Source organism: Rhizopus delemar, genomic scaffold (genome assembly GCF_000149305.1).
Source record: "Rhizopus delemar RA 99-880 supercont3.25 genomic scaffold, whole genome shotgun sequence".
NCBI classification, from domain to species: domain Eukaryota; kingdom Fungi; phylum Mucoromycota; class Mucoromycetes; order Mucorales; family Rhizopodaceae; genus Rhizopus; species Rhizopus delemar.
This window is the reverse complement of record NW_027137850.1, coordinates 83,094-101,906: the sequence shown is the minus strand read 5'-3', so window position 1 is coordinate 101,906 and position 18,813 is coordinate 83,094. Positions and strand designations below refer to the sequence as shown.

Below are 18,813 nucleotides of genomic sequence, written 5' to 3'. Positions count from 1 at the left end.
GCTTTTCCCTTTGAGTTTGTTAGTCGTGTACAACCCTCCTTCCTACCGTAACCATTTAAAGTTTCAGACTAAATTTGACTTTTCTAACCACAAGAAAACGATCTTTTTCTTTATTTCTTACTGGAGATAATATAAAATCTTTATATTTTTACAACTCAAAGTCTATTATTCATAAACAAGTCGTTTGCTTCCTTTATTCTCTATTGTTTGTTTTCTTTTATTTAGTTTCAAGCCGCTATACACGTGAAAAGCGCCGCTTGGTTTTATGCAATTAACGGAAGCTTGATTTTTTAAGGAAATTTTCGTGGGACCACAAATCGATTTAAAGGAAAAGTTCTCTTTTTATAAAAAAAAAAGTATAAAAGACAAGAACAGAAGACGGTGAAAATACCTTCTTAACCTTTTTCTTTCTGAAAATCATGTACCAATCCGAAACCACTACTACCTATACTACCATTACCACTTCTGACGGTGTTTCTTCCACAAACGTCACCTCCTCTACCACCAGTTCTCGCACCATTCTCTCTATTCATGTCGTCTCTGCCAGAAACTTGATTGCCGTCCAAAAGTTTGGTAAGCAAGACCCCTACCTTCAATTCACCTTGGACTTGAACCAAAAGGATTCCTTCCTCAAGACCTTTACTCAAAAGAACGCGGGTGAGAACGCCAGCTGGGAGCAAACCTTCAAGATCGACCTGAATGGTGAGTCCAATCTGTTTGTGGAGGTCATGAACGAAGAAAGCACGGTGGATGAAGCGATCGGTTTTGCTGCGATTCCCATCAACCAAATCGTGCATTCCCACGGTGCCTACATGAACGGTCTCTTTGATGTCTATGATCTCAAGGGTCAATCGGCCGGTGTCTTGCACTTGCAACTCGCCGCCGAAGGTTTCCCCAACTCTCAACAACCCGATTTCTCAGGTGAACCCGTCCGTGGTCAATCCTTTGTGCATGAAGCCCATGCCGAACGTATGAAGGCCTCCAAGACCAAGTCGACGGGTATTGCTGTCGGTGGTGCCCTTCTCGGTGGTGCTCTCGCTGTCGGTGCTGGTTTCCTCGGTAAGAAACTTTATGATGATCACAAAGAAAAGGAAGAACAAGAACAACATGAAGAAGAAGAAAAGGCTCGTCTTCAAAAGGAAGAGGAAGAAAGACGCAGTCGCGAACAAGCTGAATTCGATGCTGAACGTCAACGTCTCGAAGAACAAAAGAAGGAATTTGAAAACCAAAAGAGAAGTAATGAAGAAGAGCACAAGAAGAAGGAGTGTGAACCCAAAAAGAAGGAATGTGAACCCAAGAAGAAGGAGTGTGAGCCCAAGAAGAAGGAGTGTGAGCCCAAGAAGAAGAAGGATTGCAAGCCCAAGAAGAAGTCTTGTAGCGATGATTCTGGCAGTGACTCTGACTCTTCTGATTCTGATTCTGACTCTGGATCTGACAATGAAAAGCGCAAGAAGAAGGACTGCAAGCCCAAAAAGAAGGATTGTAAGCCAAAGAAGAAGTCTTGTGACTCGGACGATGAAAAGAAGCACAAGAAGAAGTCTTGCGACTCGGATGATGAAAAGAAGCACAAGAAGAAGTCTTGCGATTCTGATGACGATCGCAGTGGTAAGAATTGGAACCCTACTGGTACCTATGCTGCTGGTGACCGCGTCAAGTACCACGGTAAGACTTATGTCTGTCTTCAAGGCCACACTTCCAACCCTACCTGGACTCCTGATGCCGCTCACTCTCTCTGGCAAACTGCTTAAATCATCCCATTTTAATCTGTATACCTTCACACCTTAAAAAAAAAAAGAATCTAAACTGTAAAAAAATCGTTTCAAAAAAAAAAATCATGTTGAATAAAAAGCTTGCTTTTGTGTATAAATTAAATTTGCTCCTTTTTTTGTCTGTGATAAATACCGACTACCACACATAACATAGATTTATAAATAAATCAAATTCATCCAAAGAAAGAAAAAAAAACTTTTTATACATTTTACATAGGATAACAAAGATGAGATGATTCAAGTAGGATATACACGACTTTATTTTTTAGTGCAATAGAGCAGGTATAAAGAGATTTACCAATCAAGCTTTTGTTGTTGTTGTTGACCACCACCGACTGCAATCTTGGTAGCCTTTCCTTTATAGCCTTGGCCATTCAACCAGGGCCAGAGTTGAGTCCGTTTGGATTCAAATTGATCAATCTTGTCTGCCTTTTGCATCGTCAGCCCGATATCATCCAAACCATTCACCAAACAATGCTTTCGGAACGCTTCCACCTCGAATCTTGCTTCACCACCCGGGAAACGCACGACCTGATCGATCAGATCCACCTCGATCTCAGCGCCCTTTCGAGCCTCGGCAGCGATCGTCTCCAGCTGATGTTGAGCGAGGACGATGGGAAGCATGCCGTTCTTGAAACAGTTGTTGAAAAAGATATCTGCAAAGCTAGGAGCCAAGATGCACCGGATCCCAAAGTCATTAAAGGCCCAGGGAGCATGTTCACGACTGCTGCCGCAGCCAAAGTTGGGGCCGGTGCAGACCAAGATACGGGCCTGACGAAAGGGTGCTTGATTGAGGACGAACGTCGGGTTTTCTTGACCGGTGTGAGGATCGAAACGAAGGGCGTAAAAGAGGGCGTGACCGAGACCGGTGCGCTTGATGGTCTTGAGGAACTGTTTGGGAATGATCATGTCGGTATCGACGTTGGAGATGTCCAGAGGGGCAGCGTATCCTTTGAGGGTGGTGAAGGGAGGCATGCCGGTGCTGGCGTTGGTGGAGGTCGATGGATCGTGAGGAGGACGGACGATGGGGCTCGTGTCCTCAGGGATCTCGGAGGCCTGGGCAGATCCATCGTATTCGGAAACAATCGCTTGAGGCACACTGGCGTTGGCGACGACAGAGACCTCGGCGGCCTCCATATGACGCACGTCCGTCAAGTAGCCCTTGATGCCAGCCGCCGCGGCCATGGCTGGACTCAGCAGGTGGGTACGACCCCCGGCGCCTTGACGGCCTTCAAAGTTACGGTTCGAAGTCGACGCACAACGCTCGCCGGGCTTGAGTTGATCGGGATTCATCCCAAGACACATGGAGCAACCTGCCTCTCGCCAGTCAAACCCAGCGTCCAGAAAGATCTTGTCCAGCCCTTCACGTTCTGCCTGTAACTTGACCAGGCCAGATCCAGGGACCACCATGGCCTCCACCCAGTCGGCCACTCGTTGGCCCTTCACGATGGCCGCCGCCGCACGCAGATCCTCGATCCGGGAGTTGGTACAGGATCCGATAAAGACCTTGTCGATCTTGACGCCTTCCAAGGGCGTGTTGGGAGCGAGGCCGATGTAATCCAACGCACGCTGAACGGCCAGACGACGGAGAGGATCGGTGATGCGATCGAGATCGGGCGTCTTGCCCGTGATGGGAGCCACGTCTTGAGGACTGGTGCCCCAAGTGACCGTCGGGGCAATGTCGGCCGCGTTCACATCGACGGTGAGATCATAGCGAGCGTCTGCATCGGACCGGAGTGACTGCCAGTAGGCCACCGCACGATCCCACGCCTCGCCCTTGGGCGCCAAGGGTTTCTCCCGCAGATAGTCCAACGTGATCTGATCGGGCGCGATCATGCCCGCACGCGCACCGGCCTCAATCGACATGTTACAGATCGACATGCGAGCTTCCATCGAGAGCGCCTCGATCGCCTCCCCACAAAACTCAATCACACAGCCCGTCCCACCGGCGGTCCCAATCAGGCCAATCACGTGAAGCGCGATGTCTTTGGAGGTCACACCGGCCGCCAGCTTGCCTTGGACCCGGATACGCATGTTTTTTGATTTTTTCTGCAAGAGCGTCTGGGTCGCCAACACATGCTCCACCTCAGAGGTGCCGATGCCAAAGGCCAGGGCGCCAAACGCACCATGGGTCGATGTGTGCGAGTCGCCGCAGACCACGGTCGTTCCGGGCAGCGTGAAGCCTTGCTCGGGGCCGATGATATGTACAATCCCTTGGCGGCTGTCTTCCATGCCGAAATAAGTCAAACCAAAGGCCTGGACGTTGTGCTCCAGCGTCTCACACTGGGTTCTTGAATCGGCTTCCTTGATAAACGTAGCAATGTTCTTGAAATTCTTTCTGGAACTCGTCGGGATGTTGTGGTCGACGGTGGCCAAGGTACAGTCGGGTCGACGGACGGGACGACCGGCATTACGAAGTCCTTCGAATGCTTGGGGACTGGTGACTTCGTGTACGAGGTGTCGGTCGATATAGATTAAGCAAGTACCATCCTCTTGACGATCGATGACATGATCATCCCAGACTTTATCGTAAAGCGTACGAGACATTGTGTGTAGTGTAAGAAAGGGTGGGTAAATAAAAAAAAGAAAAAGAGAGAGAGAGAAAAAAAAAAGGCGACCTCTTCGCATGGACGCCCTCCAGAAATGAAGCTGATTGGTCAATCTTGGCTTCTGTGTCTTTCAGTACCGGTCTTCCGGAGGCGTGACTTAGGAATCTGATTCGCTCCGGTTCACATCCTTCACACGGAACGTGTCGCATGAAATCTCCCTTTTTCTTGATGCCCTCTTTGCCTTGGTTTATGAAAACAAGACAATTTGGTAGAGTCCCTTTTATCGTATTTAAAGGTTGATTTCAAAAAAAAACATGTGCCTGATGGTTACTGTATCCGAAATGATAGACATTTGACTTTAGCCATCACAAGCTTTACTTGTTTACAGATCGAATCATCCTTTTTCATTCCCCCCCCCTTTTTTTTTTTTGAAATACTTTTTATGAGTCTAAAATCATTGAAATTAATTTTTGATCATTTTACTTGTCAAAGAGAATGAGGTGGAAGCGTCAGATGGAGTCATGGTTGTACTTGGTTTGTTTCTTGACCGTTTTATGGCCCACATAAAAAAAAGGGGGTATCAACAAAAGCATCAAGAAGGATAGGCAACGCGCGACATGGTGATCAGGGCTTGTTATTTTATGGTTCGATCTTGATTTGAATGGGTCCCCTCTTTCTTTTTGCACAGCAACATAGAATGACTCTGAGGATACGAAAGCGACAAGAGGAGTCAATAGAGTGCAGGTTGACTTGAGCATGCCACCTTCCTAGTGTGGTGCATGTGTCACTTTATGTTTTTAGAAAAAATCATTTGTTTGACAGTGTGACATGGAAAGTAGCATTCTTCCAAGGGGAGGTTTCGTTTTATCGACATCAGTGATGCTGGCCACCTTGACAGTTTTACCAAATGGCTTTCTTTGTCTATTTGAAATCAAGTCTTGTTGTTTCTGGTTGAATCCCCCTCTTTTATAAAATGTGCGTTGAACTCGAGATATCAACTTGTGAACAGTGAAAGGGCATCATGCGATAAACAAAAGCAACACAGACCCTGATTCACTTCATCTTTACAAATCTGTGATTTTCAGTTCAACACGCACTCCATCATCCCCCAACTGGAATCGTACAAGGCCCATCCAAACGTTCGGATCTTGCTTTTCTTTTGATCTTTCAAGGGCCACCTTCCTTTCTTTCTCGTCCAAAATAAAAATGAATGCTATGTCGTGTGATGTTTATTGAACCGTGGCGCTTTTTTTTTTGTTTTTCATTCAGCTTGTCAAGTGGCTTCTGTGTAAAATCGTAATTGCTCACTCACAAAGGCTCTTTTGGGATGCTATTCAGGGAACCTTTTAAAAAAAAAAGAGCAGTGGCACGTCATGAAGTAACGCGTGAATAGAATCATGTCCATATTCTATTAAGCTTTTGTCCCCTTTCTCCCCCCCTTGTTTTTTTTTTAAAAAAAGAAAGGCATCATTCTTTTTGTATTGAAAAATAAAGTTCCCATGATTAGCTTGTGATTTTATGTTCTTTTATTTCACATCTTATTGTGTATAGTTTATTTGTGTGGAATGTGAAACATGAAGAGTAAGTATAAATACTAAATTCACCTTCTTTTTTAATTCTTTATCATCCAATGTACATGGCAACAAAACATATCGTCTTGAATCTTCTTAGTCGCGGTAAAAGCTATTGTCTTGTCCATAAAAGATATTTTGAAACAAGTTGGTGTCCTGATTGTAGTCGATCCAGTTGTAAGCATTTATGATTTTCATCGACTTTCTATTGACTTGGTTTATTAGATTATTAAAAGCAAGGAGAAAAGAGAGGGGGGAATAGAATAAAAAAAAAGTATCATCACTTGTTAGCCTCATTTATTATTTATCTCGTATTCAACAATAAAGATCCTTTTCTTGACACTGTGAATGAAAAGAAATCATGTTCAACAATAGAGACTCAAAGGTACACAAAAAAACGCACTGTTTGCTTTTTTGTACAACGATCCGATGAAATCAATGGGGGAAAAAGCATGGATACCTTTTTTATTTGGCTGAGTGGCATTAAGGGGGAGAGTCTTATTTACCTCCACTTTTCTAGTGAATGACACATAACCCTCTTTCTGTTTTGTATCTCTTGTCATCCAATCGTTATCCGATGATGAGTGGAAGTTTTAGGAGAGAGAGAGACGACGCGTTAGTGACACTGTAAAAAAAAAAAAAGTTTATATTAAATTACACAATCTCATTATTTCATATCCTGTCGAATTCCTTGGCAAAAGTCTTCATTTCTATAAACACAAGCAACGAATTCTTGATGACCAAAACAGATTATCTTGCCTACCTTTTCTATCGTGTCCAAGAAGGCATATTTTAATTTTAAACTAATTCAATTTTAAAATAATTCAATTTAAATTGGATGTCGGTCACTCAGACTGAAACCAACAAATTGGGTGAAAACGTGTTTTTTTTTGTGCCATGTTTATAGAATTGATAGAAAAAAAAAAAAAAAAAAAAAGTTAGAGTGGATCTTGTGTAAAGTGTGATCAAAGTAGGTAGTTTTTGTATATAAAACCAAATGATGTTACTTTGGCTGATCATTTTCAAATAGAATACACTTGTCTGTGAATGTTTTAAATAAGCCACGGATATAAAATTTAAAAGATCGCAACAAGAGAAGGATAATGTGTCCTTTATCATGACGACTTGAAAAAGAAGCTGTCAGTGTTTTCTGTAAAGTAGAATAAAAACATTTAGCCTGATTCCGTACAAGACATGTATTAAAAAGAAGGTTGGCTTTGATCAAACTGCGCATTCTTGGATAAAGCACTTGTGTTCAAAAAGTGTTTTTTTAGTAAATTTAAGCCAAATCTGATGGACGCGTATTGTGTTTTTCAAAGGGGTGATCAAAAGAAGACATGGGCCATTGAGATATTCACTCGTTTCTTGTACAAGGGAATCAAGCAAGCCATCCATTCTTTATTCAAGTGTCTCCCCAATGTTGTAAAAACAGATAGAAGGGACATCATTTAAAACATAAAAAACCAGAAGCCACTCATGATGTTTGTTGTTGTACTTTTGTTTAATCTTGTTTTTTAAACCTTTTTACTACGCTGACAAAACTGGCTCGACATGAACTCTTCTCCCCTTTGTATGTCACAGTGATCATTTCAACTTTCTTTTACCAGAGACAGTTGTCAATAAAGTATCCCGAGGCTAGACGTTGTAACTCAGATCTTCTTTGCCCCTGTCTCACGCAAAAAAAAAAAAAATGTTTTGATCACATATCAATATCTGGGAACCCTAAAGAAAAAGAGAGAGAGAGAAAAAAAGGCGAATTCAGCTCGTTCTCCTTAATTTTTATTACGACATCATCTTCTCTCTTTTTTTTTTAATACTCCATCTTTTTATTCATTTCTCTCTCTTTTTTTTTTTTTTTTTTTTTTTTTTAATATTTTTCTTTACAAAAGCTACATTTTTGGGTCACAAAAAGATTATTTCAAACACAACACTTTCTATTTTTAAATCTCTAAGCTCTCTTACTCACTTTCTCTATTTAATTCTTTTTCCTTTTTTTTCTTAAAAAGACAAAAAAAAAAAAATGAGTGAAGGAAGTGGTAAAGATGAATATTCAAAAAAATAAATAAAAAAAACTAAAATTCCATGATAGACTTTGATAGTTTAGTTGAATCATGTTCTAAAGAGAATAATGGTATATCATCCTGTTTACCAACACCAACTGATATATGGATAAATGGAACCAATCATTATTTTATATGGAAATACAAGTAAGCACTCAACAATCCTTTCCCCCCCCCCCTTCATCCTTTCTCCTCTCTTTCTCCTTTACTAAAAAACAAACCCTCTTCTTTTTTAAATAGTAACCCATTTTATGTTACTTCAGTAGGTGTCATGATGTTTTAAAAAAGAAAACTAAAAAAGAATAGAGTTATTTGGACCTTTATTTATATTATATCATCAATTATGCCTATGTCAACGTGAAAACCTTCAACAATCTGACAACGAGCACAGGAGGTATCAATGTCACTGTAGATGACTCTTGGTTTTTAGATTCAAGTACGACCCGTCAAAACTTGACAATGTATGGATTCTATTTACCTTCGACAGCCAATGTGACAGTCGAACTGTCGGATCCCAACAGCCAATATCCTAGACCTTTCAATTTCACAGTGACCCGTAAAGTAGTTTGATATTTAAAAAGAAAAGAGACAATAATCGTTTTGAATAGAAAATGCGTCCAAAAGTAGCAATAGCACAACAACAGCCACTAATTCAACGAATACAACCAACAGTACAGAGAATGATCATCCAGACCATCTTGATTCTCAAGCTTTCAATCAAGATCGATTGCCAGGATGGGCTATTGCAGTGATCGTGATTGCAGTGATTGCATTGATCTGTGGTGCTGCAGCACTGGCTTGGATCACTGTGATTTCACGTAGAAACAAAAAGAATAATAAACTCATACCCATTATTGCTGGATCCAATGATGACAACAACCAAAATACACAACCCATCGCTCAACAGCCACTGACTTCACCTCATCAAGAAAAGGCTCTGCTAGAGACCACCTCCATGAATTCCTCCCAGGCACCCATCTTGGCCTATCGTTCGACCGAGAGTATCAAGGGATCCAATCGATTGGATTCATTCAGTCAATCGATGGCACTGGATAAAGAAGAAGAAGAGATGAGAAGAAGAAGGTTGGGTGAAGCCTTGCTGCAGAGACAGTTGGAAGAGGATGGTACTTCGGTGAAACATGCGGGTCGATTCACTCACGTTTAAAAGTTTTGGCAGATATTCAAAAAAGTGCGATTGTGGAGCATCCATCATCATCATCATCTCATCAATAAACAAGTGTATACAATATTCTATAATTCATAATAAAATATATATCTTTTTTAAAAGCCCCTATTTTATTATTCCATATTCGTTTCAGCCAAAGGACTTTCTTTTACAGGACAGTGAGACACTGGATTTGAATGAGGAATACTTTCGGGTGAAGGATGCTGCGAACCGATGGCGGTCGATGTCTCTTTACCAGCTCGTGTTAGCTCATAATCACCAGAATCAAAATATTTACGTTCCTGCAAATATCAATAGACATCCTCCCACTGATATGCTTTACCTTGAATTTATGACTCAAGAGATCTTTACGATCAGGTAATTTGCCATACATTCTCATCAACCTTCTTTCTTCTTTGTTCAAGTTCTAATAAAGAATAAGATCAAGACTCTAAATACCATCCCTCCTTACATTCATATCCATTTGATTTCTTTGAGCTGGAGACATTTTTTTTTAAAAAAAAAAAGTTGTAAAGAAGAAAGAGAAAAGAATCGATCGTCCTTTACATCCTATTTCATTGGCCCTTTTTATCGAGAGAAAAAAAAAAAAGCTTAACTTTATTTTATAGAGGCTTGTCATGGATGGGATGAGAAAAAAGATGAGGATAGAACCAATCATTCAAGGAAAAAAGAGAGGTTATGAAAGATGTCATGATGATACGATCGAGTGCCTGTGCTGTTTGAGAATACTTGTAGCTTATCAGCTGAGTATTTCTTTTTTGTTGAGTAAAGACGTGTGTTCTTTTTCATTATTTTTGTTGGTGTCACTCGACATGCATAAAGATAAACTCGTTTTTTGTGTCAGAGCGATTAGGATTGAGTATAAAACCGAGTTTATCTAAAAATGCATTCGAATGAACTCTGTCTGATATCAACATTCTAGACCTTCAACCCACTTACCTCACCCTAGGCTTTATCAAACAAGTCACTGATGCTTTCTACCCCCTTTTTACACTCTTCTAAAGCACCCTTCAAGCCTAGTCTTCAAGGACGAGTGTGATATCATCCTAGAGAAAAGCAGAATCGATGGATTCTTTAGGGTCCACAAAAGAAAGAAAACAAAAGTACAAGAAACATGCTTCTCTTCTTCTTTGATCAGGTCCATCTAAAACAATGAACTCAACACAGTCTGATGAAAGAATCACTGACAAATTACAATCAAAACATGCACTACTGCTTCTTGACTATCATCACCTGACTCCTCCTCATCCTTGTACTTTCGAAACGCCCATCTTGACCTCTCCCTAAGAAACACCAGTCCACATAAACGATCCAACACTTTTGATTGACTGTTGAAAAGTAAAAAAAAAGGGCACAGTCAACAAAAAGGATAGAGTGAAAAGGATAGGCCCATTCGAGTCCCTTTCTGTTTCAAAAAGTGACTTTTTTCCCTTTCTTTTTTTTTAATAAAGAAAAACCAAGGCTTTGATAGATCTTGCAATGACCATTCAAGTACGTTCAAAACGTAGGATCCTACCAAAACGATCCATTGTTGATGTTGACTTTGTTTCACCCACGACACACAATCTTCAAGATCTCTTGCTGAATTCAATACCTTCCAAAAAGGACTATTCTGTCATCCATCAACTTTTTGGAGGAGAAGAAAAGACAAAAGAACTACCCCAGGTCGTGGTGGGTCAACCGAAGCGTCGAGAAAAAGAGGATGCGCTGACTTCATTCTTTCATCAACATTCTATTATACCCCTTGGTGTGAGCACCTCGTCTGACGTCCAAAAGAAAATAGAAAGCAGCAAGCAGCAAGAGGATCTCAGGCATGATCAAGAGTCAGCAAAGGAGCCAAAGAGTCAAGAGGAAACGAGGACGGTCAGGGAGGACAGGACGGAAAGAAAACAGAGTCTGGAACCGGTGATTGTGATTGAGCAGGGTGCAAGGAAAAGGTCACGTGATAAAAAACGACCCAAGACGTCTTTTATGGTGCCACCCAGTAAGCTACCGAAGCGACCTCGGCACCATGACACGATCAAGATCCTCAAAGCCTCCAACGCACTCAACTGGGTCGTCGATGGCAAAGATCAAGACCCACGTAAATCCGATGTTGGCAAAGTCAGACAGAGACAGTTACAGGCTCGTTTGGGTCGTTTGTTGATCCCTAAAAAAAAGAGTCGCCATCAAGGGATTTGGCAGATGAAACACTAGCCAATGAAAATACAACATGGGCGATGAGCCATACTCCATGAGCCAATGAATTTCAAAAGGCTTGGATGGCATCAAATAAAATAAAACAAAAAAAAAATTTTTAGTCCTTTTTTTTTTTTTTCTTCTTTAGAGATTTTTTTAATTAATTTTCATACAACACACCTTTTACCTTTTTTTATTCTTCTTCCTTATTTTGATTGTTCTTTTCTCATTTTGTTTCTCCTTTGAATTCATCAAAATGATTGCCTTTTAAATCTTTTCTCGCCCTTTTTTTTTTTTTTTTAATTGTTTAAAATCTCAAATCTCTTTGTTAAATCTTGTTAATTTGTTAATTTTGTTAAATATGTCCTTTGAAAAAGTTGGCTATCAACTCCCCAATAAACCCTTCTTTGCTTACACTACCGACGAACCTTCCACTTGCAACCGAAAGAAAAACTAGAAAATCAACCATGACACCACAAAACCCATTCTATCCACCCCAACCCACCCCAACCCAACCCACCATGACTCACCCAGAAGAATTCCATCCACTCTACACCGACTGGCTATCACACGACATGTTCAAGACAGATCCCTACCACGATCTCTTTGGCTTCATCTCTCCTCCCCTGACTGCCAGCCCGGTCTCTGAAAACGAATCCTCCCTGCCTCCTCCTCCCGCCGACTTCATTTCCTTGTTTCCGGACATGATCGACACCCATCTGCCTCCACCTCAACCGGTTCAGATCCAACCTGCCAAGCGTCGCCTGGCTCCCTTGATGCCCAAGACAGCGATTCCCTGTCCGGGCCCACCCAACCCACCGACGGTGAAACGCAAGGGGATCGAGGCCGGCGATGAGGTCGCTGTCAAACGTCAAAAGAACACGGATGCCGCCCGTCGTTCACGTATGAAGAAGGTGCTCAAGATGGAACAGTTAGAAGAACAAGTGAAAGCATTGGCCTCTGAAAATGCAAGACTGACGACCCGTGTGGCCGTGCTGGAATCTGAAAAAGGGACACTTGTATTCAAAGAGCAATCGCTCGAGGACCGTATCCGTGTGCTTGAATCCCAACTGTCGGAAGCCCATCGAGCTTTGGCGATCGTTCGATCTTAGCTTTTATTCAATAAATTCTTTAAATATCTACAAAACCTTGAACGAATTCATCAATCGAGTCCAACGTGCTCTGCTCCAACCCGTCTTGACCCGACGGTTTTCGAGCATAGCAAGCAAACCAGTCCAGATAGGACTTGTACCGTTCACATTCTTCCAGGATGTCGTCCACTTCCTTTTTTAACAACGGTCGCTCTTGGACGTGCAGGGCGGTCAGGAAGGACTTGAAGTTTTGGGTGTGGAGCACGTCGAGCTGCTGGCCGGTCCAGTGGCCGATGGGTAAGGCGACATGGTCCTGAGAGATGTCGAGAAAGTGACCGAGGAAGTTGATGGTGGGTTGTTGGGGTGTGGTCATCATTAAGAATGTAAAGATAGGATGATGTGTGTTGGATTCGACCGTATTGATCTGTCCTACAGGATGCATTCGCTGCTTCACTATCTCTTTTGTCAGTTTTTTTTATTATTATTATTATTGATTCACTCACATTCTGTGTTGATAATCGAATTCGTGAGGGGGCCAGCCCTTCGAATGGTGTAGTTTGTGTCGACCACTTCAAGGTAGGCATCGGGTTTCATAATACGATAGATTTCGGATAGTAAATTGGATAATTCGGTCGGTGATAAATAGAGCATCATGGATCGCATATAAATAAAATCAAAGGATTCATTCTCAAAGGGTAAAGGACCCTTGAGAATATTATGTATCTGAAAGTGAGCATTGCCTGGTTTGATCGATGTCGGAAACAGGGCACATTCATCCAGACCATAGAACTCTGTCGGATGCATCAGTTTAGGGTGATTCAATGTTCTTTTTATATATACCTGAATTGGGATATTCTGTAGCCATCTCCAATACCCAAGTCCCTGGTCCACAGCCAATGTCGAGCACTTTATGCTTTTTCTCTGACACGAGCAATTCATGCACGGGCGATATAAAATTCCACTGAAACATGGTTTTCAATATATAATGCTAATCAACATGAGTTACAGTGTCGAATCGATCTCCTCTCACTTACCAATGTCATCAAACGGTCTGCTTCATCATCATCACAAGGCAGCATGAAGCTCTTGGTTGTATGGTCCCTTAGGTACGCACGTCCATCGATCATGACACTATTGGATCTTGGCTGACTACGATTCGAACTGTTGGTGGCAATGGATGACCTGGATGCGGTGGGCGTTAATTGAGGAATATGCGATGCAGAATGAATATATGATTTCTTGATGGAGGATGCAGGTGTGGATGGATTCGAGTTGGCTTTCTTGGGTGCAGTCGGTTCGGTCGTGACAGCAGCGACCTCAAAGAAATTGACGGTTTCCTTGTGACTCTTGCTGCTGCTGTGCTGCGATCGAGAAGAGGAGTGGGTCGTGGATTGTTTTCGAGGTGAATTGGGCCCGGGTGAAGGGACGGCATATTGATTGTCAAAGAAACTGTAGGGATTCGGGGGTGGTGCTCGTTTCTTGGTCTTTACGGATGGGTAACTGGATTCGGTTAAAACGGAGGTTGTGTCCCCTGAGGACTGTGCATTTCCCATTTGTTTCTTTCACTCTTGTGCTTTCTCTCTCTCTTCTTTTTTTTTTTTCGTACAATTTAAAAAAAAAAAATGAAAAAAAAAGAGAGAAAAATGATGGAATGGACTGTGGATATTTTAATTGGAAAATAAAATCCTTTAGTTTCACTGGACAGAAAAGAAGATACAAGATTGGTGTAACGTGAGTCACTAGGCAAAGAAGGAGAATGAGATGAGATAACAATGAGCGTACACACGTTCAATGGTACTTGTCCTTTTGATTTTCTCATACTTTTGATACTATTTGTTTCAAAAAAGAAAAAAAAGATTCTTATTTTTTTTTTGTGCTTTTAGTAACCATCTTTCAAAACTGCTTTTATTCGTCAAGTTTAACAGCAAAAATTTTTATTTTTTTTTTTTTAAAATGTGAATTACTTATCTTTTTTTTTCTTTCTTGTGTACACTTGTATACATGCTATATTTCATTAGAATAAATAGAATGAATGATACTTGTTCCTTCTTTATATGTAAAAATGCTTCTTTGTTTTCAACGTAGCATCTTTTTTAAGCTCTAAATTTAGTGTAACAAGATCGTTGGCTTTAATGAATCTATTTTTTAAAGAATTATTTCCGTTGGCAAGATAAAAGAAAATCTCTTGTTTTTAGTTATTCCGATTGAAACAAAGAAAATAGAATTCTTAGTTTGTATGCTATTCTCGTCGTACACACTTTTAACTCTCACCTCTTATTCGTAACGCGCAAAAACTGAGATCTTTTTATTGCAAACACACGTCAACATGATTAGCAATCAATCTGAATACATAGACCGTATTGTACTTCAAACTTGCAACACAAATGCAGCTAAAATGGTAAGGTAGAAAAAAAAAAGGGGATTTCAATGTCCACTGATGGGTATACGCACTGTTTTTCTCATGCAACAAGTACACACACACACATCGTTTCATTTTTACAGTGAATCAAGAATCACTTTATACAATTCATCCTCCTCTTGCTCTACATCTTCCTCAGCATCCTATCATCCTACTATCTCCGCAAGTAGACATGCATTCATGTTTATAAAAGAAAGAGAACGTGATCGTTTTCAGAAGCAGCTGAAAGAAGAAGACAAGGAGAGATACGTTTCAGTCTCTTTGTAGCCTTTTCTTTTTTTAAAAAAGAGGACCTTTTATAAAGAAAATGATAAAGGCCTTCTTTTAAAGAGTAAAGAGAAGAATAGAAAGAAGGATGATTAAGAATCAAAACTTTCTCTGATGAGAGAGAGAGAGAGAGAGAGAGAATGGAAAAAAGGCAACTTCTTTGACAATAGTCGGTAGCTGAACCTTGTCATTAAAGTGTAACCTCGCTTTTTTTTTGTTTTGTTTTCCTGTAAAATAAACCCTTCAGTCTACAAGCAAAAGAAGAGGACAGACTGTTTCACTTGAGAAAGAATACCTTGACTATTAGCTGCCTAACTTTTGATTGTCATGAAATGAAGGTTTATACGATCTACAAGTGCCCTTCATTTCTTTGGATGGCGTCTTTAGCCATGTTTCAGCCTGTATGCATGACGCAGTGAGGCACAAGAAAATGCAATAAAAATAGATTGTATTCGATTGACAATCATAGCGGCTTTAGAATGTATTTCAAATAATAGATCGATTGGTTTTTGACTATAAATTTGCGGACAGTGATTTTTAGTTTGCGGATAATAAATTTCATTTTGTGGATGGCATTCTTAAAGCATTGGCTCAAGGGCCAGACATCTATCGAAAAACGAACATGAATGGTTTATCCAATTTACACAATCATCAACTGATACAATAATTCTCGTGCTTAGGTTGCATTCAGGCAATCTCTCCTAACCCCCCTCTGAATTTGGACTAGAATAATTCAATAGGATTCAAAAAGGATGAATAAGATGGCAAGTACACAGCTTTATATCCACGCGATGCAATTAAGTCTTTAACCTCAGTGACTTTATGCATAACAGCGTTATCCACAACAAGATAACACCCTTTCATATCGAATTGATCCAATATGTCCATGACGCCGATCAAGAACTCTATGAAATGCTCACTACGAGCACCTACTCTACTGTTTACTTCAACTACTTCAGCCTTGCCATTTTCTCTTCTTCTTTTCTTGTTACTCTTCTTTTTTTTCTGAACAGCCTTTGGCTTACGAAGTGTGAGATCAATCACTTCCTTTTCAAAAATAGCGCCAATGATTGATACTGTAATACCTCTATTTGAAGGAATCGGCGCTTTAGCAGGTATTCTTCTCTTGGATCTACCAAAGTGTCTACAAATATGCATGTTAAAACCTGCTTCATCAATGAAAACGCAGCTTTTATGCCAATTCTTGTTTTCGTTACTTTTCCACTCAAGAACCCTGTCTCTACGTATTTGGAGATTACCAAGAGTAATTCTTGGAGATACAACTGCTTCTAGTTTCCTGAGGGTTTAAAAAACATGTGAGACGAGATGTCTGTGAAGGCCTGATGATGTAATTGATTGAATTTCGCTCAAAGCCTCAAGTCACTACCTTAGTTTCTTAAAAATGACTCTAGATGAAATGGACAAACATCCGCATATGAAAGGTTACTATGTCGTCATGGATAATGCGCCCATTCATACGCATGAAAACATAAAGAAGTATATTGAGTAGCGAGGATATAAATCTGTGCATCTTCCTACTTTTTCCTGAACTTGACCCAATTGAACAAATCTGGGCAGTGGCAAAGAGCAAGGTGAAGCGCCATAGGTTTCTGCAGAAAGATATTTTATCAAAGAGAATTACAGAAGCCTGCAAGAGTGTGAAGCAAAGTCAATTTAAAGCTTTCGTTTCGCATTCTTACAAGTGTTGGGATAAATGTCGAAACAGGAAATCCATGTAATGGTCACTAACAGCAAAAGTCAATAATGCAGCGATAAGATTGAGGTAAGCAGCAGCAATTTTATACTTTTGTAAGTTTTCATGAGAAGCAACCTATAAGCGAAAAAAATAAAATAAAAGTGGATACTTCAATAGGACCCAAAATTATATATGACTTTATTTAATAATATATGTCCAGAGTTTATATACTTTTCACAGTGTAGATATTAATATATGTACTATGCGGATGGCGAAATGCTCACAGCCTTATGCAGATGGCTAAATGCTATATTCTATTATGCAGATCTTTACATAATTTAATATAAGCACTTGCTCCTCATTCACCAGTCTATTTTGGTGGATATACATACATATTAATAAGTCTACATTTCCATATACTCACACTATCAATCGTTAATAATGCTTGATTACTATACAATGATTATCTTTGGAGCACAACACCAAGGTAAAAGCCAATGTAAAAATCAAGGTAGAAAAAAATATCAACAAACACGTGTGCATGATAAATATCACTCAAAGTAAATTTCTTTTGTTTTTCTTTTATTTTACTTAACATCAAAAACAAGAAGTCCCTTGAAGCATATACACTTTATTGTAATCCCTTTTATTTTATCTTTTTATTTTACTTTGCTCAAAACAGTTGATCTACTTAACAAGATCTTGTGGTCACTTATTACAAGCAAATTTATATTCAGTCTATTACTGTTTTGGGAGCCAAACACTATTCAAAAACTTGGTCTCAAGTCAAAAACCCTTTATAACAAGCCTACTTTATAGTATAAAACATCACAAACTTCAATCTCACAATAGGTCTGATAATTCCTATTAACTTTAATAGGGCCGCTAATAGAGTCCGTTGGGTGACAACTTTTTTGATTTCGAGGTATTAAAGTTAATTTAATCGGGGCCGTTAGGTTTGCTCTAAGTAAAATGAAATAAAAAAAAAAAAAAAAAAAAACTCGTTTTGCTCATTATATCAGTTGATGTGACGACAATAGTTAGAAATCAAGCTATCTGTATGTTTGATGGCGAAAAATATACCAAAGAAAGCGCTGCCAAACTGATAAAAAAAAGGACTTGATGCTATGGATGTTGATATATGTTATCTGAATGATCCTACGGAACCCTATTTGGTTTGGCGGACAACAATTAATATGAATCCTTTTCGCTACCACACATATAATGAAGAAATTGTAGAAAGTACAAAAATCAATGAAACACAGAGTGCTGTTGATGTTTTATTAAGTAAGTAAAGCAATAACACAATACTTTTATGGTTCTTACACGCTTTTTAAGCTACCAATGCACAGGTCGTTGAAATTATGAATATGGTATTTCTTGTGCACAATCCAATCACCAATGTGTAACGCAGAAGGAAATGTTGTCCATTGCTTGGAAATATACGAATATTTTTGACGAGAAAAGTATTATGTCATTCACAAAGTGGTGTTCGCATCGAACATTAAACTTTTTGACAATACCTGTAAAAAGACAATTGACGAATGATGGCAACAGATTGAGTACAAGATCTCTCTGTATTAAAGAACGGATATATCGGTAAGAACGCTTAAAGAATTCGTTATGTCGCGTTTCGTGATATTCTAAACATTTTTTAATTTCTAGAAAATGCAGTCAAGACAATCACTGATTATCTACCAAGATATCAGACATACATTCAGAGCTTAAAAGACGAAGGATACACAATTGTGGGCTATGCGCGAAAATCACCAACGGACGATGGTTATGAAAAGCGAGTCTCATTGTTGCAAGCGATGTGTGAGAACTTAAAAGAAAGGTCCCTGGTCGACTTCACATTCGTTTCATTTTGCAGCAAAGCAAACGACCGATTCAGTGCTAGAGACAACAAGCAAGATGCAGAAGAGTTGTCTAAGATCAATTGTGCTGGCAATACACAAGGTATATGGATCTGACTTTACAAAGTTGCAAAATGTCTAATGGTTTTTTTTTTTTTTTTTTTTTTTTTT

The 18,813-nt window shown here is 40.0% G+C and overlaps 10 protein-coding genes across 10 annotated transcripts; 6 read left to right on the top strand and 4 right to left on the bottom strand.

The window, feature by feature from the left end:
* Positions 1-419: 419 nt before the first annotated feature.
* RO3G_17056 (uncharacterized protein) lies at positions 420-1,748 on the top strand (the record flags this gene model as incomplete). The annotated part of the gene is made up of 1 exon (XM_067671640.1): positions 420-1,748. The coding sequence occupies one exon, from the start codon at positions 420-422 to the stop codon at positions 1,746-1,748; it is 1,329 nt and encodes a 442-aa protein (XP_067527645.1).
* Positions 1,749-2,063: 315 nt separating this feature from the next.
* RO3G_17055 (3-isopropylmalate dehydratase) lies at positions 2,064-4,316 on the bottom strand (the record flags this gene model as incomplete). Its single annotated transcript, XM_067671639.1, has 1 exon — positions 2,064-4,316. One exon carries the CDS (start codon positions 4,314-4,316, stop codon positions 2,064-2,066), a length of 2,253 nt encoding a protein of 750 aa, XP_067527644.1.
* A 3,593-nt stretch (positions 4,317-7,909) lies between these two features.
* Positions 7,910-8,519, top strand: RO3G_17054 (uncharacterized protein; the record flags this gene model as incomplete). The annotated part of the gene is made up of 4 exons (XM_067671638.1): positions 7,910-7,925; positions 7,979-8,096; positions 8,190-8,211; positions 8,256-8,519. 4 exons carry the CDS (start codon positions 7,910-7,912, stop codon positions 8,517-8,519), a joined length of 420 nt encoding a protein of 139 aa, XP_067527643.1.
* Positions 8,520-9,248: 729 nt separating this feature from the next.
* RO3G_17053 (uncharacterized protein) lies at positions 9,249-9,622 on the bottom strand (the record flags this gene model as incomplete). The annotated part of the gene is made up of 3 exons (XM_067671637.1): positions 9,249-9,416; positions 9,458-9,541; positions 9,587-9,622. The coding sequence occupies 3 exons, from the start codon at positions 9,620-9,622 to the stop codon at positions 9,249-9,251; spliced, it is 288 nt and encodes a 95-aa protein (XP_067527642.1).
* A 665-nt stretch (positions 9,623-10,287) lies between these two features.
* Positions 10,288-11,331, top strand: RO3G_17052 (uncharacterized protein; the record flags this gene model as incomplete). The annotated part of the gene is made up of 2 exons (XM_067671636.1): positions 10,288-10,387; positions 10,607-11,331. 2 exons carry the CDS (start codon positions 10,288-10,290, stop codon positions 11,329-11,331), a joined length of 825 nt encoding a protein of 274 aa, XP_067527641.1.
* A 449-nt stretch (positions 11,332-11,780) lies between these two features.
* Positions 11,781-12,425, top strand: RO3G_17051 (uncharacterized protein; the record flags this gene model as incomplete). The annotated part of the gene is made up of 1 exon (XM_067671635.1): positions 11,781-12,425. The coding sequence occupies one exon, from the start codon at positions 11,781-11,783 to the stop codon at positions 12,423-12,425; it is 645 nt and encodes a 214-aa protein (XP_067527640.1).
* Positions 12,426-13,212: 787 nt separating this feature from the next.
* RO3G_17050 (uncharacterized protein) lies at positions 13,213-13,957 on the bottom strand (the record flags this gene model as incomplete). Its single annotated transcript, XM_067671634.1, has 2 exons — positions 13,213-13,392; positions 13,439-13,957. 2 exons carry the CDS (start codon positions 13,955-13,957, stop codon positions 13,213-13,215), a joined length of 699 nt encoding a protein of 232 aa, XP_067527639.1.
* Positions 13,958-15,813: 1,856 nt separating this feature from the next.
* On the bottom strand, positions 15,814-16,248 carry RO3G_17049 (uncharacterized protein; the record flags this gene model as incomplete). The annotated part of the gene is made up of 1 exon (XM_067671633.1): positions 15,814-16,248. One exon carries the CDS (start codon positions 16,246-16,248, stop codon positions 15,814-15,816), a length of 435 nt encoding a protein of 144 aa, XP_067527638.1.
* A 244-nt stretch (positions 16,249-16,492) lies between these two features.
* RO3G_17048 (uncharacterized protein) lies at positions 16,493-17,090 on the top strand (the record flags this gene model as incomplete). The annotated part of the gene is made up of 2 exons (XM_067671632.1): positions 16,493-16,587; positions 17,027-17,090. 2 exons carry the CDS (start codon positions 16,493-16,495, stop codon positions 17,088-17,090), a joined length of 159 nt encoding a protein of 52 aa, XP_067527637.1.
* Positions 17,091-17,227: 137 nt separating this feature from the next.
* RO3G_17047 (uncharacterized protein) lies at positions 17,228-17,605 on the top strand (the record flags this gene model as incomplete). The annotated part of the gene is made up of 2 exons (XM_067671631.1): positions 17,228-17,273; positions 17,469-17,605. The coding sequence occupies 2 exons, from the start codon at positions 17,228-17,230 to the stop codon at positions 17,603-17,605; spliced, it is 183 nt and encodes a 60-aa protein (XP_067527636.1).
* Between the last annotated feature and the right edge of the window lie 1,208 nt (positions 17,606-18,813).